The sequence below is a fragment of the Caretta caretta genome, chromosome 5, assembly GCF_965140235.1.
Source record: "Caretta caretta isolate rCarCar2 chromosome 5, rCarCar1.hap1, whole genome shotgun sequence".
Taxonomy (NCBI): Eukaryota; Metazoa; Chordata; order Testudines; family Cheloniidae; genus Caretta; species Caretta caretta.
Genome location: NC_134210.1, coordinates 36,003,308 through 36,027,483, shown reverse-complemented (window position 1 = coordinate 36,027,483; position 24,176 = coordinate 36,003,308). Strand labels below are relative to the sequence as shown.

The following is a 24,176-nucleotide window of genomic DNA, read 5'->3' as shown; positions in this document are numbered from 1 at the left end:
GTTTTCTTAATTTTTTTTTTTTTAAATCATTGATTTTTATCCACCCTGGCCACTTCACACTCTGTACAGATAAATCCTCCATTTTGTGCAAATGTGGGCCCACTTCTCCACTATATGTCTACTGGATGGCTATTTGCTCCTTACATTGTAAAGATATGTCTGTTGCCTGTGATCAGCAGAGAATTTTAGTAGAGTTCTTTGTTCTTCTCATCTGTAAGACCAGGCTTCAAGTCCCAGCCAGCCTGCTGTCTATTCTGGAGAAGTAGTAGGGTCTCCATAGTTTAAGGCTGTTTTTGAACCCCTTTGTAATTGAAAAAAAGAAGAGAGAAATTCTTATGCTTTCAAGTCTTTAGGATTAGATCCCACTTTCAACTAGAATACCTTCTGAAATTTTTGAATATTTATTTAAAAATTAAGACTTTAAAAGTTTCAGAGGAACAGCCGTGTTAGTCTGTATTCGCAAAAAGAAAAGGAGTACTTGTGGCACCTTAGAGACTAACCAATTTATTTGAGCATGAGCTTTCGTGAGCTACAGCTCACTTCATCAGATGTATACCGTGGAAACTGATGAAGTGAGCTGTAGCTCACGAAAGCTCATGCTCAAATAAATTGGTTAGTCTCTAAGGTGCCACAAGTACTCCTTTTCTTTTTGACTTTAAAAGTAGCTTTTTCTAATCATGTTTTCAGTCTAATCTTTGTGTCCCTCTATCTGTCCAGCAAAATCAAATTATCTGTTTTAGAGTTTTGTACAGGCCCTCACCACTGTAGCATCTGAGTGCCACTTCTCAAGTGCAAAAAGATGCATATTTCAGAACACCACAGAATTAACTCTGGTCCAGAATAAATACAGTTCTTTCATCGTTAGTCTGAAAATACAAATATGGCCCCAAATCCTTCTAAAAATAAATATAGAAACTGTGGGGACCCCTTAATCTCTGCATATCAAATTGCAGGACTGGGGTCTGCCTAAGTTAACGTACTGGTCAATGTCAAATGCAGGTGCACATACTTAACTTTATCGTAAATTGATAACATTCTGTACTTTCCCACCAATTTACATATACAATATTAATCTCAAGAAACAGCAGTTAGTAGTAAAAAATTATACCTGTGTGGTACCATTGTGCTAGGTGCTGTACAGACAAATGACAAAGAAGATAGTCCGTACTCTAGCGCCCTCACAATCTACATGACAACGGGTAGCCAAACAGAGTTTGAGCAGGTTGGGATGATGAGAGACCCATATGCTGAAGAGAATGTAGCAAAAATGGCAGCTCCACTTAGCAGTTGCCTATCCAGTGTCAGATGAGAGCAATCTGCAGGCATTATGACAGAGGCAGGTTTTATGGAGAGGATGTAAAAGAAGACAAGGTGACCAGCTATATGAAGTTTGAGATTTTGCTATGTGTAATTTCTAGGTGACACTTCCTTTCTGATTTATGAAGAATGTGACTATTTATTGTTCTGATGAGTGTGTATAAGAGGTGATATTTTACTAGCTGTTGGAAAACAGTGGACAAAGTAAAAAGCATTTGAGTGATCAAAACTGAAAATTTAGGAAAAGGAACCAACTTATTCTTTGAACATGTGTTTAATATGTATGGGGTAGTAAGATTTTTTTTGTTTTTTTTTTTTCCTGGAACATTCTCTATAACTTGTGTAGTTTTTTGTTTCTGCATTGAAAAGATTGCTAACAATACTCAGCAGTTATCTAATGCTTCGTCCTCATGGGGTTGTACAAATATTAAGTAAGCTTCCAAATATTTTACCTTGTGAAGTAGCTAAATAAATCCCATTTTTTCCAGGTAGGGAAATTTAGACACATGTCCAGATTTCCAAGTGTACCCAGCATAGGAGTGCTGCTTTAAATTATTCTGAACATTAAAGACCCCCAAGAAGCTATACACCAACTGGGGATTGTTAATATGTAGTTTTGTCTATGATGGGGGACTCTAGAGAGTCCTGTAGAACTTGCCTAACATTAGTTCTGTTCCATCTGCCTACTTCTCACACTGGGAAAATCTCAATTGAGGGTGTTTTGCACTGCTTAAGTAGGGCACTACAGTTGAATCAGCTCATTATCTGGCTCTAGGGTTAAGGGATTTGCTGTGGGCCATGTAGCAAGCCAGTGGCAGAGCCAGACTAGAACTTGTGATGTCTGACTTTTAAAGCCACCCATTATTTTCTCACCCAGAATTCTTTGTGCAATTTTGTCCAATAACATGTGGGAAGTGAAGTTGGGAGTGCACTGGGAAATCCAGAAGAGAGAATGTGAGTGGGTTTTTTGTTTTAATAATTATCGTGGAATTTTCTCTCTGAGTGTGAAATGTGGGGAGGGTGATAATGATTTGGTAGCGAAAGTTTACCTATTGCATTGCCAGTCTCCTATTCCTTCCATACCATTTTCTAATTTTGAGTTTACTTTTTTAAGGCTAACATTTCCACTTGTTCCAGAAAACACTGAACATGAGGGGAAAAAATAACTGTAAACAGAGGCTCTGAATGTAGTTCATTGGTCCCTTGCAGAAATAAAATAGCTTGTATTTTCAATCACTGTAAGAATCCTAGTTTGTGGTAAACACTACAGTAAATTAATTGCTGTACACTCCCATACTATGATTGTTTGAATATGCTATTTATAGATTGCAGAGATGAGTGGCCATTGAGTTTAAGCTGCATGGAATTTAAGTACAGCCTGGTTTATAACCAAACAGGACTAAATTCTTCCCTACATTGGTTACTTTCCCATAGGAGAGTAGTTCCCCTTCCTACCCCTCTCCCCCTTCCCAGTGAAATAGTCTAGATCCTATCAGCAGAAGCTTTGTGACCAAATGTCCCCTGACTGCAGCTGACACTGGAACTACCCTCAGTAGTGCACCTCAAACTATGGGGGGAGAAGACTCTCTGTAGTAATTAGGCTGGTTTGCCATTTGCATTACGGAGTGAGAAATCCAGAATAGGCCTGCTAGCTCCACCCCTTAAGAAGGAGAAGGGTCTGCAACCCATCTGTATGAAGGGGAAAGCGTACGATGGAATGCTTCCAGGTCTCCAAATCTAGATCTGGAGCTGCAGGTTGGAAGCAGGGAAGAGCATGAGAGGTTAGAACTTTCAGACTTGGAGGAATGAAATACGAGTCTACTCAAAGGCTATAAAATGATTGTTATATTTTGAGATTATTAAGCAATTTGTAGTGTGTTTCTCTTTTGTGAACACTTAGCAGTGAAAATTAGCAGACTGTTAGTCACTAAATATGAAGTTTGCCCCCGAACATGAAAAGGTAAATTTAAATTCTAATCATGAATGGGAGGTGTTTGGTTTTGCAGTGGAGTCTTCACCTCTGAAAAACAGGTTTTAAATGTCAATTACTTTAAAAGTGAAGTAACTCTGGTAACCTTAGGCCTGGTCTACAATACGAGTTAAATCTGAATTAACTCTGTACCCATCCACACAACGAAGCCATTTTTTCGACATAAAGGGCTCTTAAAACCGATTTCTGTACTCCTCCCCAACAAGGGGATTAGCGCTGAAATTGACATCACTGTTTCGAATTAGGGTTAGTGTGGACGCAATTCGAAGGTATTGGCCTCCGGGAGCTATCCCACAGTGCACCATTGTGACCGCTCTGGACAGCACTCTGAACTCAAATGCACTGGTCAGGTGTACAGGAAAAGCCCTGGGAACTTTTGAATCTCATTTCCTGTTTGGCCAGGCGAGCTCATCAGCACAGGTGACCATGCAGAGTTCATCAGCACAGATAACCATGCAGTCCCAGAATCGCAAAAGGACGCCAGCATGGACCGAACGGGAGATACAGGATCTGATCACTGTGTGGGGAGAGGAATCTGTGCTATCAGAACTACGTTCCAAAAGACTAAATACCAAAACATTTCAAAAAATCTGAGGCCATGAGGGACAGAGGCTACATCAGGGATGCAACACAGTGCCACATGAAACTTAAGGATCTCAGACAAGCGTACTAGAAAACCAAAGAATCAAATGGATGCTCCGGGACAGAGCCCCAGACATGCCGCTTCTACGCTGAGCTGCATGCAATTCTAGGGGGGGCCGCCACCATTACCCCACCCCTGTCCGTGGACTCCGATGATGGGGTACTCTCCGCTATACCTGAGGATTTTGCAGATGGGGAAGATGAGGAGGTCAACGAGCTTGGGGAGAGCACACAGCACACCATTCTCCCCGACAGCCAGGATCTTTTTATCACCCTGACTGAAATACCCTCCCAACCCAACGAAGCCGGAGAAGGGACCTCTGGTGAGTGTACCTTCTTAAATATAATATGTTATAAAAGCAAACATTTTTTAATGATTAAGTAGCCCTGAGGACTTGGAATGCATTTGTGGTCAGTACTGCTACTGGAAAAGTCTGTTAACGTGTCTGGGGATGGAGCAGAAATCCTTCAGTGACATCTCCAGGAGAGCTTCATGGAGGTACTCTAAAAGCCTTTGCAGAAGGTTTCTGGGGAGAGCAGCCTTATTCCGTCCTCCATGGTAGGACACTTTACCATGCCATTCTGGTAGCAAGTAATCTGGTATCATTGCATGACAAAGCCTGGCAGCGTATGGTCCCGGTGTTTGCTGGCATTCAAGCAACATCCGTTCTTTATCTCTCTGTGTTATCCTCAGGAGAGTGATATCGTTCATGGTAACCTGGTTGAAATAGGGGAATTTAATTAAGGGCACATTCAGAAGTAACCATTCCTACTGGGTTGTTTGCCTGTGGCTGAAAAGAAATCCTCCCCGCAGTTAGCCACGCGGTGGGGGGGGCGGGGGGGGGCATGGCATTGGCGCTGAGCTGTTCGCATTTGGCTAGCAGGGATCTTCCCTGATACCAGCCAGGTGGTGGGGGGAGGGGAAAACCGATCATCCCAGAGAATTGGATGGGGGGAGGGGGTTAGTTTGGTTTCCGCTGCTGCACAGTAACAAAAAAAACGCAGCACTAAATAGCCAACTCAATGGGCTTTGCTTGGTATGGGAAAGGAGGGTACTGCTGTTATGAAGGTTGCAGAAGCCGAAAGACTGTGGCTTACCATGGCCACCTGCAAGCCGAATTCTGTTGCCTGGCACTGCGTGTGTGATCTCTAACACCAAAGCCGCAGGCACTCAATATAAGATGCAAAATGCGACCTTGTACCAAAATCACATGTGCTATGTGTTGTTCACCGTAAAAGAGTATAGCCATTGTTCTGTAATGTATCTTTTTAAATACTTCACTTCCTGTTTTTCCTCCAGCAGCTGAAAATGTTTCAAGCCTTTGGGACGGAGGAAGGAGGCTATCTCAGATAAGGCGGCAAAAAAAACGCACACGCAATGAAATGTTCTCTGAGCTCATGCAGTCGTCCGGCACTGACAGAGCTGCGTGGCGGGACACAATAGCAGAGTACAGGACAGTGGCCAATGAACATGAGGAGAGGTGGCGGCAAGATCAGAGGAGGCATGAGGCAACACTGGGGCTACTGCGGGATCAAACGGACATGCTCTGGCGTCTAGTGGAGGTTCATGAATGGCAGCAGGATCAGACTGCCGCTGCAGCCCCTGCTTAACCGCCCTCCCTCCTCCCCAAGTTCCATAGCCTCCTCACCCAGATGCTGAAGAACGTGGGGGGGGAGGGGGCGAGAGGCTCCTGGCACCCAACCACTCCACCCCAGTGGACAGCCCAAGCAACAGAAGGCTGGCATTCAACAAGTTTTAAAGTGGCCTTTTCCTTCCCTCCTACCCTCCTCCCACACCCCCACCTGGGCTACCTTGTGAGTTATCTCCCAATTAATAAAGAATACATGTTTTTTAAATGATAGTGACTTTATTTCCTTTGCAAGCAAGCTGTGATTGAAGCGGGGAGGGCAGGTGGCTTACAGGGAATTTAGAGGCAACCAAGGGGGTGGGTTTTCATCAAGGAGAAACAAACAGAAGTGTCACACAGTACCCTGGCCAGTCATGAAACTGTTTTTCAAAGCTTCTCTTATGCGCAGCGCTTCCTGCTGTGCTCTTCTAACCGCCCTCATGTCTGGCTGCGTGTATTCAGCAGCCAGGCGATTTGCATCAACCTCCCACCCCGCCATAAACGTCTCCCCCTTACTCTCACAGAGAGTGTGGAGCACACAGCAAGCAGCAGCAGTAACAATGGGAATATTGGTTTTGCTGCGGTCTGAGCGAATCAGTAAACTGCGCTAGCAACCCTTTAAACGTCCAAATGCACACTCTACCACCATTCTGCGCTTGCTCAGCCTATAGTTGAACAGCTCCTTACTACTGTCCAGGCTACCTGTGTACGGCTTCATGAGCCAGAGCATTAAGAGGTAGGCTGGGTCCCCAAGGATAACTATAGGCATTTCAACATCCCCAACAGTTATTTTCTGGTCTGGGAAGTAAATCCGTTCCTGAAGCCATTTAAACAGACCAGAGTTCCTGAAGACGCGAGTGTCATGCACCTTTCCCGACCATCCCACGCTGATATTGGTGAAACGTCCCTTGTGATCCACCAGTGCTTGCAGCACTATTGAAAAGTACCCCTTGCGGTTTATGTACTGGCTGCCCTCGTGGTCCGGTCCCAAGATAGGGATATGGGTTCCGTCTATAGCCCCACCACAGTTAGGGAATCCCATTGCAGCAAAGCCATCTAGTATGACCTGCACATTTCCCAGAGTCACTATCTTTGATAGAAGCAGCTCAATGATTGCGTTGACTGCTTGCATCACAGCAACCCCCACAGTAGATCTGCCCACTCCAAATTAATTCCCAACTGACCGGTAGCTGTCTGGCATTGCAAGCTTCCACAGGGCTATTGCCACTCGCTTGTGAACTGTGAGGGCTGCTCTCATCTTGGTATTCTTGCGCTTCAGGGCAGGGGAAAGCAAGTCACAAAGTTCCATGAAAGTTCCCTTACGCATACGAAAGTTTCGGAGCCATTGGGAATCATCCCAGACCCGCAAGACTATACGGTCCCACCAGTCTGTGCTTGTTTCCCAAGCCCAGAATCAGCGTTCCATGGCATGAGCCTGCCCCATTAACACCATGATCTCCAAATTGCAGGGGAACACAGTTTTAGAGAAAAGTGTGTTCATGTCCTCATCACTGCGCTTCCGTCGCCTCCTCGCCTGGTTTTTCAGGTGCTGGTTCTGTGTAAAAGGCACACTAATGTGCGAGGTGTTTACAATAGTCATAACTGCTGCGGTGAGCTGAACGGGCTCCGTGCTTGCTGTGCTATGGCGTCTGCTCCTGCTCAGGCAATCCAGGGAAAAGGGCACGAAAGGATTGTTTGCTGTTGCTCTGATGGAGGGAGGGGCGACCGACAACATGGCTTACAGGGTTGGCTTACAGGGAATTAAAATCAACGAAAGGGGTGGCTTTGCGAGAAACAGAATGGCCCCCTCAAGGACAGAACTCAAAACTGGGTTTAGCAGGCCATTGATTCACAGAGGGAGGGAGGAGAAAATAAATACAAAACAAATCTGGTCTATTTCTTGTTTTGATCCGCTTCATCTATCTTTATACATCTTGCTGGCAGCAGACTGTGCAGTATGGCTGCTGGCCATCGTCATCTCCTGGCTGCTCATTAAAAGACAGTGCAGTAGGACTGCTGGTAAGACTGAATCGCCATGAGATGAAACTTAAAAGGGTAATGACCTGGCTGAGTCACTCCCATGTTTGCCCAGGCGCCCCTGACCTCATCGAGGTCGGTTAAAAGAGCACCCAGGAATATGTCGACGACGGCTACCAGTCATGCTGCACTGTCTGCTGCCAAAAGGCAATAAGCTGCTGCTGTGTAGCAATGCAATACCGCGTCTGCCAGCACCCAGGAGACATACGGTGAAGGTTAGCTGAGCAGGCTCCATGCTTGCCATGGTATGGCGTCTGCACAGGTAACCCAGAAAAAAAGGTGCGAAACGATTGTCTGCCGTTCCTTTCACGGAGGAAGGGAGGGAGGCAGGTATGGGGGACCTGACGATATGTACCCAGAACCACCCGCGACAATGTTTTAGCCCCATCAGGCATTGGGATTTCTACCCAGAATTCAAATGGGTGGCGGAGATTGCAGGAAATGTGGGACAGCTATCCACAGTGCAACGCTCCGGAAGTCGTCGGTTGCCTCAGTACTTAGAGTATTTGTGTGGGGACACACACAATCAACTGTATAAAAATGCTTTCTACAAAACCGACTTCTATAAATTCGACCTAATTTCGTAGTGTAGACAAAGCCTTAGTCTAAGCCTTAGTGTTTTGTTTTAATGATCCCAGAATCCCAAGCTCAAAAAAGAAAGACTTGGAGACAGACAGAAGTCTAGAAACCCAACAGCTTTCCTAAAGAATGAAATACTTTGCTTGCATACTTTGCCTCATATGAAATAGAAGTTTGAGTGTACAGACTTGAGTTCAGTGCGTAGACGCACAGTTTTAATTCCATGCCCGTCTATTTATATCACGTAGGCTTGCTGGTTTTTCCTGCAGTGATTGGAAAAAAGGGATGTTCTTTTCCTTCTCCCGTCCTGACTTTCTGCAGGGTATCAAGGGTTGCAGCAATAAAGGGAAGCTGGTGGTCACACAAATGCAGTAAATGGAAACTACATAAAATCTTTATTTTTTACAGGAACTGTAAGCAAAATGTCTTCTCGATGGAGCTGGGTGATGAATGCTGTATATATTTTCGTGAGCATTTGCTCTCTTGGAGGTAAGACTAAATGAAAATGTTGGACAAGTCATGGACTTATTAGAGCAGCAAGCTGTTGCTACTGATGTTTATGTTGCAGTAGTGCCTAGTGGTCCCAATGAGGAATTAGGGCACCATTGTGCTAGCTATTTGTAGAAACAAATAATCCAAAGAGACAGAGTTCTCGCTCAATTATGGCAACTGGCATTGATGTCCTTTTAGCCAGCTGATCTCAAAAAAAAAAAAAAAACCAAATTAAAATTAGTTCCAGGTGCTGCACCTGAAGCTCTGTGGTCACATTTTCTTATGGTCTCTCCCTTGTTGCTGTGGGAAGAGCAAAGCAAAAGGCAGAAATTGACTATACAGGGGTAGCACTAGAACAAATTGGGCACAGTGCTGTCAAATGCAGAGTTAACCGGGAAAAATAGATGTTTCTTAAAATTGTCAGTTATAGCCGTCTTCTTTCATATGTAACATTCTAGGTAAAACATTCATACATACAGAATTCCTCACCTTAAATTACACATCTAAGAATGAAATAAAGGAGAGATTGAGAATTAGTTTTTGGAGGTACTTCCTTCTTTGAATTATACCTCTTAAAAGGTGCCGCCGGAAAGCACTTTAATCCCAAAAGATATGGCTTTCTTCTCCTTTTATAATTTTTGTCTTTTTTTTTTCCATTTTCTATCTGATCGATAGCAGATGCTGTTATTGATTAGATTAATTTTTATTTTTTTGTCTCGTACTGTAATTTTCTGTTTCCCTCTCTGCTTGGTTTTTCACCTCTTTTTTTTCTTTCTTTCCTTTGTCCTTCTGTTTTCTCTCTGTCCCTTTCCTACCTTGCAGACACACATGTTGTGTTTTCTTTATCTCCCTAGAATACAGCCTCTAATGTAGGAATGCTGTCCTGCTTAGTTGGCTGCACTACTGCAGCACTTCTGTGTGCTTTGCTCCCTACTTTGCCCATATACTTCCAGCAAAGGAAGGTGAAGCTGCAGACTGGATCACTAGGTGTGACATAGTGGTTCTCATGCAGGCTGGCTCACTCATAACCATCGCTTCCTCTTCAGGAGAATTGAGAGCAATATCTAGTACGTCTCTTCAGTGGGATAATCTGGTGTCATTCATGGATACTAAGGGCTAAGTAGCAACTTTAAATCTGTAATTCTTAGACTAGTGATCTATTAATTTATGCTTAATTTGCATACTGAATAACTGAACAGATTTTTAAAAAGTGGGTTTGTAACTCATTCCCTTTCGTACCTGAGGCCTACGATAGTATATGTAATCAATAAATCCTGTGCCGGTGTGGTAATTCTTACATTGGTTCTGCATTTCAGTACACAGACTGTACTTTTCTCTCTTCAGTAGAGATTTTAGTTATTTTAGGCTCACAATTGTGAGAGTCATGAAGCGTTCCCTTCAAAAGAAAGGAATTAATGTGAGTCAACCGAAAATGCCACATTGAGCGATTGCGCATGTCAATTCCACTGTCGTTGTGCGCATTCCAGTGCAGGGTTGTCAGTTTTTCCCTTTAGCAGTACCCACCGGGGTGGCATGAGCGTCGTCTGGTGCCTCACGCACTGCATGCAGGTGTTAAGGGCAGAGCCACCCACAACCTCCCATGATGATTGTTGGAGCTCCCTTTCCTTGAATCTGCAAGTCTTCAGTTGAACTTGTAAATAGTACACATTGTATAGTTAGTGTAGTTTTAGTTGTTAGTTGATTAGTGTTTTAAAAAAAAATGTTGTTTTGGGTACCAGCCCTGTTACCAGAGAGATGCCTCACTCTTTGGGTATCAAGCTCTGCCAGTCTTGTGGTAAGGTAATGCCTAATAGCGACCTTCACCCCAGCTGCTTTAAGTGCTTGGGGGAGCTTCACATGAGTGACCAGTGTGGCATTTGTAAGGACTTTAAGCCCCATTACAAAAAAAACCAGGGCAGGGCAGTTAGATTGAAATATATGCTTCTAGAATTGACACTACATCCTCTTATCTGAGACATCTACTTAGGGCCGAGTACCGAGCACCTTGGCTTCGGTCTGTAGCACACCTCTGGTGTTACTAGTACCATGGGACAGATTGGCATTGCTGATACCAAAGAAGAGGCATAAGAAACTGGACTCTGTACTGGGATCATTGAAAGAGGTAAAGAGGTCAAGCTGTTCTAAGGAATCATGAGGGGATTCAAAGCGGACACATTTCCCAGAGCACACCTCTAAGCGCTGGAGTTTGATTTTAGAGCCTAGTGCAGGTCTGCAAGACTGGCTCCCAAAACACCCTCACGCCCTGGTATCACAGACTGTTTTCCCAGTACCATCTGCTCCTGAAGCATTTGAGGTGTCAAGAGAGTTGTTAAAGCTCGCGGTGCCACTTTCACCAGCAGTTCAAAAGACTTGCCTGGCATCCAAGATACTGACGTCAGTGGCTTTACCTCTGCACTGCACAGTTCCAGCTGATTCACCTATCAGGGTATTGATTAAAGTGGTACCGTCTAGGGGAAAGCCACAGATGATCTCCCCAGTTCCCCTTCATAGTCTGAACCTTCTTCACGAGTATTGACAGGTACGGCACCACCTTGGTTGCAGGAAGTCATTATCTTCACTGGACTCTGCAGAAGTCTGCGTCCCAACCTAGCTGGCTCCACTGTTGGGGTATACCACCTGCCCGTCCTGATTTCAGCATCAGTACGAGTAAGGGGGTTATTGAAAGGACCTTGGGGCCAGGCACCTTTGGGAACCAAGGCCATAACAGTGGCCCTTTTGGAACTGGTGGGAGTTCCCCCCTCAATGAAGAGCATCCCTACAGCTACCTCAGCTGGGTCTATCTACTGGCTGTCTAGTATCGATGCTGCAAGCACCCTAGCATCAGTGCCAAGCCTGGCACCGAACAGATTTGGGATCCCTCTCGTGAGCAGCCACAAGAGGAGCAGAAACTGGACCAGCCCTTGGTAACATAGGCATCCTCTTCATCATCCCCTGATGAAGCAGTTATAGTGGAACCTATTTCTCCGTCTCGTGATTTATTTTAAGACTCATCAGAAGTTGTAGAGGAGGATGGCTATGGCCCTAGACATCCACCCGAAGGAGGTCTGGGAAAAATCCCACAGGCTGGTGGACATCTTGGCATCTGTGGCCCCAGCTAAAATAGCTCTTCCTTTTTATGACATTTTAAAACTACCAAGGTCCTCAAGCAGACCCCAGCTTCCCTGCCCTGACTGCAAAAAGAGTGGAGAGGAGGTTTGAGCACCTATATAATCATTCTCCTCTGGGCTCCCTTGTGTTGGCGGCAACCAGTGAGAAAGAAGGACAGGAGCACCAGGCATCAGTCCCCTAAAAACAGAGGGCAAGAAGCTAGACTTATTTGGGAGGAAGTTCTGAGAGCAGCCCCCAGTCTGTGTCCCTGCCCACTAGGGCATGCAGCCCAGGGCAGGTCGAGGGTCCAGGGTTCCCCACAGCAGCCCAGCTTCCGGCGAGGTCAGTAGGTGGGGCTTGGCACGAAGGGAGAAGAAGGGGACAGGGTGCTGTGGCAGGGGGTGGGCAGCTCCAATGTTCTTTGTGCCCACGGCCCCAATAAATCTTAATCCACCTTTGCATGGGGAGAAAAATTTATAGAAGCTCATCCTTGGAAATGTGCAGTACAGACCCGCAGGCTGCTGTTGAAATATGATTCTGTGTATTGGGAGTCTGTAGCAAAATTCAAGGACAAGTTACTGCATCCTCTAGGCCCTGGGGGACCATGAGCAGGTTTCAGGGGGTTTGTGAAGCATAGCTGGCGTTAGACTTGCTAAGGCCCAGAGCAGAATGCCAAAGCCCCGCCACGCAGGACTACATCCCAGGGCCCCATCACCCAGAACTGAAGCCAAAGCCTGAGCAACATAGCTTTGCGGTGCCCCCTGGGGCATGGGGCCCTGGGCAGTTGGCCTGCTTGCTACCCCTTAATGCTGGCCCTGGCTTTTATATTCAGCAAAACAGTTGTGGCACAGCTGGGCCATGGAGTTTTTATAGCATGTTGGGGGGCTCAGAAAGAAAAAAGGTTGAGAATCACTGCTCTAGAGAAGAGTTCAAGGCATTCATTGCAGAAGGCTGTCTGGTTGCCAAGATGGCTTTCCAGTAGGTGCTCGACATAACGGACACTGCTTCCAGAGTTAAGGCATCAGTGTTTGATGATCAGGGCCTTGTGGTTGCAGAACTGCAGCTTAGTTCTGGAGATCCAGCAGAGCACAGAAGACCTACCTTTTGATGGTCCATTTTTGTTCTCTGACAAAATGGATGAGACTTTATTTTTGTTTTAAAAACTTATGAGCGTCTCCATTTATTAGGGTTTTATACCCCTGCCGCAGCAGCAACAGCAATATCAGCCCCAGCAGTATTCTGGCAGGAGCCATATTAGGCAAGACAGTGAGACTACTCCAAGAAGCAGAATAAATAACACAGGAGAAGACCATCTGGGTCTCTAACTTTAATCATTCAGCCCATCCTCCCTCAGCTTCAGACAAGCAGCAGTTTTGATTGTCAGAGTAGCATTCCAGTTGCAAACCTTCTGCCATTTGCAGACAGGTTTTCTCACTTCCACAGTGCTTGGGAAGCTATAAACTTAAACAAATGGGTCCTAAGCACTGTGGGATTAGGTTATGTCATTCAGTCCTCTCCATGCTCCCACCCCATCCCTTTTGAGGGGCCCCTCTGATGAGTCACCTCTCCTTCAGCAGGTCTGAACTATGGGAGCCATAGAGGAAATCCCTCTGTAGCACTAGGGAAAAGGATTCTACTCACAGTATTTCCTGATTGCCAGATGCAAGGTAGAAGTGAGACCTAACAGGTACATGAGGTATATGAGATTCTGCATGGTTACCCTAGCTATTGCTTTGAATCACAACTGGTTTGCTGCCCTCAGTGTTCATGATGCCTGTTTCCAAGTGGCGATTTACCTGAGCCACAGGAAGCTGCTGAAGTTTTGTGGTCGTAGGTCAGCATTATTAATATCAGTGCTCCCCTTTGGCTTCTCTGCTCCTCAAGCTCTTACCAAATGCATAGCAGTAATAGCTGCACTTCTCGGGGAAGAGGAATACAATGTATTTCCCTGCCTGGATGATTGACTGGTGAAGGTCAAGTCCAGAGACCAACTCCTCCACCATGTCCTGTTCTCTCTGTATCTTTCCAATCATTTAGATCTGATCATAAACAAAGCAAAATCAACTTTAGTACCAACGCAAAAAAATGAGTTAATTTGGGCCCTACTACTTCTATGAGTGTGAGGGCATTTCTGCCAAGGAAGCAATTTCAGACAAGTCATCATCTGTCTGTCCCTCCAAGCTCACCCTTCCACCACAGTTGGAGTATGCCTGAAATTGCTAGGTCACATGGCTGTATGTACTTATGCAGTCCAGAATGCGAGACTGCATCTTTGTCCTCTTCAGGCCTGGCTCAAGCTGTATCATCCAAACTGGGTCTATTGCCCAAATTGTCAGACATTGGACTCCCTAGTGCAAGTGTGGTCACCCGTTCTGCAGTTCCTTGAGTGGTAGACAGACCATATCAATCTTTGCAGGGGTGTTCCCTTCAGCCATTCTCCACCAGTCATAACAGGAGTGATTGGTGCCCCCACAATAGGTTAGGAAGTACATCTGGGGACTTCGAAAGTTCTGGGACTGTGGCCAGATCTGGAAGCTTCCCTTCATATCAGCGTCCTGCAGCTATGAACTATTTACAGTGCGTGCTGGCCCTTTCAGTTACACGTAGAAGACACAGCCGTTCTCACCAAAAATACTACCATGGTATACTGTGTGAACGAACAGTAGAGAGCTCACGCCAGCCAGCTTTGTCAGGAGGCAGTGACGTTTTGGCAGTTCTGTGTCAAGGAAAATATCATTCCACAGCAGCTTATCTATCAAAGGTGTGGAATTGCTCAGCTGATCACCTTGGCAGTGTCTTTTCTCAGAATCACAAGTGGTCTCTGAACAGTGTGTTAAGGTCCATCTTTGGGAAAGGGGCATTCTGGCTATCGACCTGTTTGCGACAAAAGATAGGGGCCATCTGTTTTGCTCCCAAGCAGACCTGAGTCCAGGCTCCTTGACAGACGCCTTCCACCTGAACTGGGGATCAGTGTTCATGTATGCCTCCCCCCCCCTCCCCCAAACCTCCCAGATTCCAGTCATCCCAAAGGTCATTCTCAGACTGAAGTTTGAGACTGATTCTCAGTGCACCAGCTTGGCTGAGGCCATGTTGGTTCTCAGTCTATTGATTTGTCTGCCCATATGTCTACCTCTTTATCCTGACCTACTGACCCACCACCACAGTCAGATTTTGCTTCCAGCACTGAACAGTCTTCATCTCATGGCGTGGATGTGGCATGGCTAGATGAAGAGAAGGAACGACATTCAGAAGCTGTTTGACAAGTGTTGCTTAATAGTAGGAGGCCCTCTACTAGGGCTATGCATTTGGCCAAGTGGAAGTGAATTTCAGTTTGGTTGCTAGCTCAGGGGTATTCAGCCAATACTGGCCTGTATTCAGGACATTTTGGAATATCTGTTATGTCTTCAATCTTCTGGTCTCTTGATCAGTTCATTGAGGGTTCACTTGCAGTGATCTCAGTGTTTCATCTGCCCATCCAAGGGAAGTCAATTTTCTCAATCTCCATAGTAGTGAGATTTTTGAAAGGAGTCATTCATCTCCACATTCCTGGGAAAGACGGGTTCAGTTTGTGAGACCTTAATCCAGTCTTATTTGCCCTGATGGGGCCTCCATTCAAGCCTCTGGCAACATATTTTCTGTCACTCTGTGCTAGAAGACACCCTTTCTTCTTGCAATAATATCTACAAGGAGAGTAAGCGAGCTTCAGGCTTTTATGTTGGAGCCCCTTGTACTCAGTTTTTCAAAGACAAAGTGGCCCTATGGTGACATCCAAAATTTTTCTCAAAAATTGTTTTGCAGTTTCCCTCTAACCAAGTGATTTACTTGCCAGCATTCTTTCCTAAACTGTATTCGAATTCACATGAACAACGACTTCAGATGTTGGAGGTGAGACAATGTCTGGGATTTTTCTTAGAGGGGACTAATCCTTTTTCAGGCCTCTCCTCAACTTTTCGTCTCCTGTGAAGGGTCAGGCAGTCTCTTTGCAGACTACTTTCAAGTGGGTATTACCGTGGCATATGAAGTATCTTATTATTTGCCCCCACAGACATTACGGTGTCATTTGAGATCCCAAGCAACACTGAATACATTACTTACCAATATTTCAATACTGGATATTTGCATGGCTGCAATATGGTCTTCAGTACATGCGTTTACCAAACATTATGCTGTTTCTGCAGTATCACTGTCAAATGCAAACTTTAGCAAGACAGTTCTAAAGTCATTGTTGAAATGGACTCTGAGCCCCACCTTCTACAAGTACTGTCTATGAGTCCCTTGAATGGAATACACATCTGCAACCACTCAGAGAAGGCAAGACCGTTCTGTAACTGGTGTTCTTCAAGATGTGGGTGCAGACATGTATTCCCCAACCCATCCTCTGCCCCTCTTCCCCCCCCCCCCCCCCCCGCACATCAGAGTCTTTGCCCTTGATGTTCAGTGCAAAGGAACCAAGAAGAGTGCTGCTCTTAAATAGCCTGGGGAGGGGCTAATGTCCACAGGACGCAAGCACTGACCCTATGGATATGGCTAGGCAAAGTTCTTTGGCTTCAATGTACTGGGCATGCTCATTCCTGAGTGGAATACGTGTCTGCATCCACATCTCAAAGACCAACAGTTACAGAATAGGCAAGGTAACTGGCTTTTTTTTTGTGATTAGTTGTATGAAATCCACTGCCTTCCTAGTGAGAAATATGATGACCTGCATATTCCCCATGATTGGGCTTTGCTAGCTGGTCACCAGTTGACTGACTCAGAAAAACCAAAAGTTCTTTTGTTTGGTTCATTACATGTCCGGGGGAATTTAGTAGGGAAAATAACTGTTGAGTGGAAATCTAAACAGATATGGATTGTATTCATTATTTTGATGAATATATATTCCATTCATTTCAATATACTAGATCGTGGTGGGCAATAATTTTCACAGGGGGGCCACTCCGTGAATTTTGGCAAGCTGTCACGGGCAACACATTTCTACTATATTAATGGAGAGGGTCCGGGGTCTGGGAGGGAGTTTGGGTGCAGGAGGGTGCTCCAGGCTGGGGCAGGGGCAGGGGATTGGAGATCAGGAGCTGGTGCAGAATCTGGGAGGGAGTTTGGGTGCAGGAGTGGGTTCTGACCTGGGGCAGGGGGTTGGGGTGCAGGAGGGGTGCGAGGTGCAGACTCTGGCTGGGAGGCGCTTTCCAACAGGTGGCTCCTGGCTGGCAGCACAGCAGGGGTCAGGCAGGCTGCTTGCCTGCCATAGCCCCATGCTGCTCCCAGAAGTGGCTGTGACCGGCTGCTGCTGGCATGTCTCTGCACGGAGGGGCAGCAGGTCTCCATGTGCTGCCCACGCCCTCAAGCACCGCCCCACAAGGAAACCGGCGAATGGGAGCTGTGAGGATGGTGCTGGGGGTGGGGGCAGCATATGGAGCCGCCTCCCATCCCCCCACCAGGGACGCACAGAGATGTGCCAGCAGCAGCCGGCCACTTCCGGGAGCGACGTGGGGCCACGGTAGGCAGGCAGCCTGCCTGAGCACCCTGCTGCGCCACAGGACTTTTAGCGGCCCGGACTCGGAGATCGCAACCGGGCAGAGGAGGCCGGACAGAAATGTTAGTCATGGCCGTATTTTGCCCACCCCTGTGCTAGATAGAGATTCTTTAAATGAAAAATTTACTGAATTTCCTAAAGATACAATTGTTGTGATGATTGCTACTCAAGCAACTTTTTGGGGGGACGGGACTGAATAATTTCAGAAGTCTCGTTTTTGATAGAGCACCTTTTAAAATAGCATGTACAGAATTTTTGTAATGGGTATTTTTGTTGTTGTTTACAAAGGTCTTTCCAGCAGTGGGGAGAGGATGAGTGTAGGAGAAAAAAAAAGATACTTAAGCTTCCCATCTTTAACCTCATTTTCTCTGTCTCTGTCATTTCAATTCCAGTTCTTCTGTTGTTACTGGTAACATTCTCTTGCAATACCTGAGGAAGAGTATGCACATGGACTTCCCCTAAATCTGTGCAGGAGTGATTTGCTCATGCTAGTGCATTAGACAAGAAATACACTGTATTGTGCAGGGCAAGTGTAGCTGTCTATACACACATACAGCCAGATGCACAAAATAGTCTTCAAAAATATTTTTCCTAATCTTTCAATAGCAGGAGTGTTAGATTATTTGTAGCAATAGTAATACAAAGATTTCATATGGAAATGTGATGTTTCAAATTGATTTTATCCTTTTTAGTTTCAGGGGGACTTGTGCAGTCATGCGGTTACATCATCCCAGAGTCTCCACTGTTGACCCTTGGCTCCAATTTTACAGCACTGTGCATTCTCAATGAAAGTTGTCTTGACTTTGGCAATATACATGCCAGTCAGATTATTTGGAAAATCAAAAGTTCTGTAGTGCCTAAAGAACAATACCGTGTAATAAACAGAACTGTTTCCAGCGTCACATTTAGAGACACCTCTACTTTAGCTACTCCTCTGACATGCAATGTTTTAGCAGATGGACAGATTGAACAGAATATCTATGGAATTGCAGTTACACTGGGCTGTAAGTAGCTTTTTATTCCTCTCTCTTTCTTCTTTGAATATTGTAAATTTTCCATTAAATGTTTACGTACACCGAGATACTATATAAAGTTGTCAAGAATGTTCCATTTTCTTCTCTGCCTTGTAGAAAATGTTTTTCAAGGACATTTTGGCATATCCTCTTAACCCTTCTTCCTCTCGAACAATTGTACAAAAAAAATCCCCCAAATCTAAACACACAGAACAAATGAAAGTACTTTGAAAAAGATGATCCACAAAGCAGAAAATACATTTTTAAGTATTTCATATACATAAAAGGGTACCAAGAGAACTGCACATGCATGAAGCTCTGTGAAGAAAATGCGAACATGTCACAATTAAAATGGTACCTCTTAGAGATCATTGAGCTAATGAAGGGCTTGATAGAAAGAATATGGTTCTTGAACAGTCTGATTTTTCTTAAGCATATTTTTAATGATTGTCCCTCATGCTCATAATATCTGTTTGGTTTTTAACTTAGTTTGTTTTTCCTTTTTAATAAAGTTCATAAAACTTCATGTTCAGTTTCTGATGGGGATATCAAGTGACCTGCTCTTCATCAGGTTCACAGCTGTCAAAATCGCATATTACCATTGGAATGCAGTAGTTGAAGAAAGGAAGTATTCTTGGGACATTATATTGCAACACCACAAAAATCGCAATCCTCTGGAAGTTAGTGGTAGGAGACTAGAATATTTCTAACATATAGAAATGAGAAATCCAACTCCAAGGTTAATTAGCTCAGCCATGCCTGGAGTATCGTGTTGTCTGTCTTAGTACTTGCAAAAAGGTGAAGAACAAAATGTAGTGCAGAAAACCCATGCTTAGGCCCCAGACAATTAAAAATATCTGGGGATTAGGTGTGGGCTCTCTATATTGGGGTGAATTTTACCCATTCTGTACACATGGTATCTTGTGTATGTGAGAGAACCTATCTATAATAATAAGCCATTGTGATCTGTTAACATCTTCATAGCTAAAACTCCTGAAATATTATCAATACTACAGCAATGTGTGGTCTCTTATTTCTTCCTTTTCCTTCACAAACAGATCTGCTGCCATCACTGCTGCCTTCCTTTCCAGTGCATTCTGTGCTAGCCTTCTAGGCCTTACGCTGTCCCAAACTTCATTCCATCCCCAGATCATGTTTTCTGTACAGTGATGACTCCTACCACTGCACACTTTTTTTCTCAAGGCATCTATGCATTACACTTCACTAGATGTTCTCTATCTCATAATATTTAGCATTTACTAAATGCAACAGTAAATAAATTTTCTCATTTTAACTAAATTACTCTTGCAACAGTGTATTCATCGCTGCTTTCATTGGAATCAAATGTATGTGCACATAAATTACAGACAGTAACTTTTTTCATACAGTGCCCCCAGAGAAGCCTGAAAATTTGAGTTGCATTGTGCGTCAAATGTCAAAAAATAAATTTATTATGACTTGTACCTGGAATCCTGGAAGGGATACATTCCTAGCCACTGATTTCTGTTTAAAATCTCAATGGTAAGTATCTTGTTTAAACTTTATAAAAGGCAGATATATCACGTCTTCATCGTTTTTAGGGTTTTGCATGTAGGCTAAATAAAATTTTCCAATATTTTAAGATGGTTAAAAAAATTTTTGAAAGAATATATTTTGAGTTAGACTGTAAATTTAGACTTCTGAAGCTGCTGTAGCCTGTTTGTCAGGGTAAAACATTTGACAGCTCAAGTTTGTCCTACAGTTTAAGATTTTAAACTTAAGCAAATAAAATGATTTTTTCCAAGACAGAGAAAGTCTAGGGAAGAGAGTCCTGTACACATCTCATTGGTATTAAGCTATTGTACAGCTTGAACCAGATTCTGTATCAGTTATGGGTATTTCTGTGGCAAGCATCACTGTAACTGATGCTGAACAGGTAAATAAATCTGAATGGTGATAGTCCAGTAGGTTATGTTCTTTACCCTTGAAGACAGCTTTTTTGGTTGGGTGTCTGTCTTTTTTTGTTTGTTTGTTTTAACCTTGATTCTGGTTATGGTGAGAAAGCTATGAGCTGCTCAGATTGCTTGTACTCTCCCACTAGTGTCACTTCAGTCTTGCTTAGGTTCAGTTTGAACCAGCCAACCGCTTTGCATCCAAAAGTTGATGTCTCTTTTAATCGTAACTAAACTTCACAAGAAAGGCACTGGTAATATCTGTTCAAAATGAGGTGAAAGCTTGGTGGTAAGGGTGTCGTCAATGAATTGTTCACTACAGGGTCCATTACATGTCTCAACCTCTTCAGGAGATTTCATGTAGATTACTGGGGTGGAGATGGACAGGATGCAAGACTCCCCAGCTGATCAGTTTTAGGGAAGAGGAATAGATTCCCATCCCAATTCTGGGTAGCTTTTGAAAAGAATTGAAGCCATTGTGGTGATGTGTTGTCTATTGCAGCTGTAAGCAAGTCAGCAGCACCTTGTTGCTGTGTTGAAAGCTGCAGAGAAGTAAAGCAGTGTCATAAAACTTCAGTGCTTTTAATGAATATACACCATAGGTCATCCTTTAGAGCTGTTAATATTGTCTCCATATCGTGTCCCAGTCTGAAGCCTGGGTCCCTTTCATGTTATACCTATCGCTTCACCTGAAGGAAGAGGTCTCTGTAGCTCAAAAGTTTTTCTTTTACCTACAGAAATTGGTTCAATAAAAGATATTATCTCACCCACCTTATCACTTTACAAAAAAGTTATGTATTTTAATTCCGTAACTAAGGATGGTTGGGCTTCTTGTTAAGGCATGGGACTTGGATTTGAGAGACCAGGGTTCTAGTACCAGCTTTGCTGCACATTTACTGGATGACTAGGGCTAGATTCATTCCTTTTTAAAGCACTTTGAGATCTTTGGATAGAAAGTGCTTTGTATAAATGCAAATTACTGCTTTATTTTACCCTTGCTTTTTCTTTAACTCTCAATTTAGGCCACTAGAAACCTTGCCTGACTGCAAACCAAAAGGCGTAAATAACTCTTGTGAGATTTCCAATGTTCAGTTTTTTGTCAACCTGGAGGTCTGGGTGGAAGCTAAGAATGCCCTTGGGAAGGCTGAATCTGAGCACATTAATTTTGATCCTGTGGACATTGGTAACTATATGCTTTAATTAAGATCCTGAAGTACTGGAGAATTGCAATAGAACGAATTGCTACCTCTCTGAATATTGTTGAACTAGCGTGTAGATGCTGTTTCTATATTGTAAAATACTTTAAGCTGTTGGCAACAGTAGTTCTGTGCTCCAAAAAGTAGTATACTATGGACTAGATCCTGAGCAGTGCTGGGCAGAAGTCTTGATATGAAAGGTGATGCTGATTTTTCTCTCTCCACCTCGCTCCAGATCTTGGGGGGGGAAGCAGCCTGCTATCCAGCCAATTTCTAATGTAAAGTGTAGCAACCTATTGGACCTACCAATTCTCACCCCAAAAAAGCCTTTCTGGCAGCCAGTTATCACCAGAGTAGAGTCACATCTACACCGGGACTGGCGGGGTGCCATAGGAACCACTATAGTATAGTCACCTAGTCAGGGATAGTACTACTCCAGCCAGGTTTATGCAGCCGTAAGCAGGACTAGAATCTGGCCTTTCATTTCTGAAAGGTGGAAAATTACAGACCTCATTGTTCAGCTTTTCTACAGTACATCATCTCCTCCAAAGAAAGTGCACTCTTCAGGCATCTGGTACTGTCAGTGAGTAGTCTAGAGAATATAAAAGAGAAATGAACTTGTAAACCAATAAAAATATGCCAGGTGCATTAAATACCATACTTCATGCTATACATATGAATTAAACAATACAGCACTTGGAAAATTCAGTACTTTCTCATTCTCTTCTAGTGAAACCTCTACCTCCACGCATCTTAACAGTCAGTTCGGGAGAACTTCCCACTGTCTTGAAACTGTCATGGGAGAACCAAATCATAGTTGTTGAGATGGAGCTGAAATTTAATATTCGATACAGGATCAGTGACAGCACAGACTGGATGGAGGTAACCTTATTTTAAATGTTTTATTGATTTCTTGTGCACTCTGCCACACTAATCCAGAGTCCCCATTCACCATCATGAGCAACAGAAGCTCATCTGTTGCTTCAATGCCCTTCCTTGGTACTATATAAGCCATACTTTCCTCACTGTATTGCCACCTCCAGAAGTACTGCTTTACTGCACTACATAACTTATTTCTCTTCAATGACAGTTTCTTTGGGGGTGTGGGGGGTGTTCCATCCCATTATGTATTGATACCTGTGACTGCTGGTACCCTTTCTCTCATTTAGTTCGCTGCTTTACTGCTCTTGGGAAGGGTGTCTCAGCTCTGAGCCTGAGTAGACATTTGAGGAACAAGAGGCAAGGATAGACAAGGAGGTGACCCCCTTTTACAAACATGTCATTGTCGCCTGACAAGGCAATAATGCCACCACTGCTATCATTGGCTGGTGACTTTAGGCTATTCCAGTAACTAATGAAGCAGGTCACTGGCACCTTGCAAATTTCCCTGGAAAAAGTCCAGGATTCACCTCGCAAGCTCCTCGACATTTTGCACACCTCTGCCTCAGCATGGTGGTACTGCCAATTAATAAAGCCTTCCTAGAGTCAGCCAAGAACAGCTGGAGCCTACCACTACTACCCCCACTACATGAAAGCAGGTTAATAGAAGCCCTGGCTGGGACATAGTATTTTTGAGTTTTTATTCTCTCACCCAGCACCAAATTCTCTAGTTATGGATGCAATCGATGAAAGGGGCAAGCAACATATTCAGAAACCTCCACTTATAAGAAGGACCAGAAACGTCTGGACCTTTTTGGTCGTAGGTGCTACTTGTCAGCAACATTACAGTTTACAGTTCAGGATAGCTAATCACCAAGCGCTGATGTCAAAATATGACTACCTGAACTATGAGTAGTTCAATGCTTTTATTGACCATTTGCCAAAGGAACATCGAGAACAGTACATCGCCATAATAATGGAGGGTCGGTTCTCGGCAAAAACACTGCAGTTTTCAATCAATGCAGCAGACACTGAAGCCTGGTCTGTTTCCACCACAGTAGTGATGAGGTGAACTTCCTGGCTTCAGTTGTCTGGGTTTCCACAAGAGGCACAATCCCTAGTGGAATATTTACCTTTCGATGGCAGAAGCTTTTTGCAGATTCCACAGACTACTCGCTTCATACCTTTGAAGGACTCTGTGACAACACTTCAGTCTTTAGGGTTATACACACCCTACAAAAAAGAGGACGTTTAGCAGGTCTCAGTCGGCACAAAGATTCTGCTCTGCTCAATTATCTACCTACCATACGCCACCAGAAAAACCAGCTAAGAGGTCAAGATTTTCAAAGAAAAAACCTGAAACTGCCTGGACTACTTCATCCTAGTCTCCAGCATTGTTCAAACACCAGTTTTGTTGTTTGGACAGCAAGAATCCAAGCCACCCAATGACCAGATTTTCACAGCTGCATGACACAACTCCCCTTCCTCATTTTGGGCACCTCCTCTCTCTCTTTCATCAAGCATGGGAGGCTTGATGGACAAATAGATATTGGAGGCCATTACTTTGGGTTACGTTATCCAATTTACCTTCTTCCTGCCCTTCCAACGTCCTTCCCTGTCCCTCTTCAGGAACCCTTTATATATTTTCTCCTTTATTGTAAATATTTTTTTTTCTCACAACAATAGGGAATGAACAACATTTTTAAAGAACAAAATAAAAACTGGCTGGGAGATTTGGCAACTGATCTAGCATCTGAAACTATTTAACTCACTTCTTAAAAATTGACTGGAGTTCAGGTTGTGCAATCCCTTAGGCTATATCTACACTACCGCTTCT

The 24,176-nt window shown here is 44.2% G+C and overlaps 1 protein-coding gene across 1 annotated transcript in view; it reads left to right on the top strand.

The window, feature by feature from the left end:
• IL6ST (interleukin 6 cytokine family signal transducer) overlaps positions 1-24,176 on the top strand; it is a 63,134-nt gene that overhangs the window by 6,738 nt on the left and 32,220 nt on the right. The window contains exons 2-6 of the mRNA XM_048851831.2: positions 8,602-8,682; positions 18,013-18,324; positions 19,722-19,854; positions 21,287-21,447; positions 22,191-22,342. Of these exons, the coding sequence (XP_048707788.2) occupies positions 8,602-8,682; positions 18,013-18,324; positions 19,722-19,854; positions 21,287-21,447; positions 22,191-22,342 (839 nt within the window). The remainder of the gene's footprint in view (positions 1-8,601; positions 8,683-18,012; positions 18,325-19,721; positions 19,855-21,286; positions 21,448-22,190; positions 22,343-24,176) is intronic.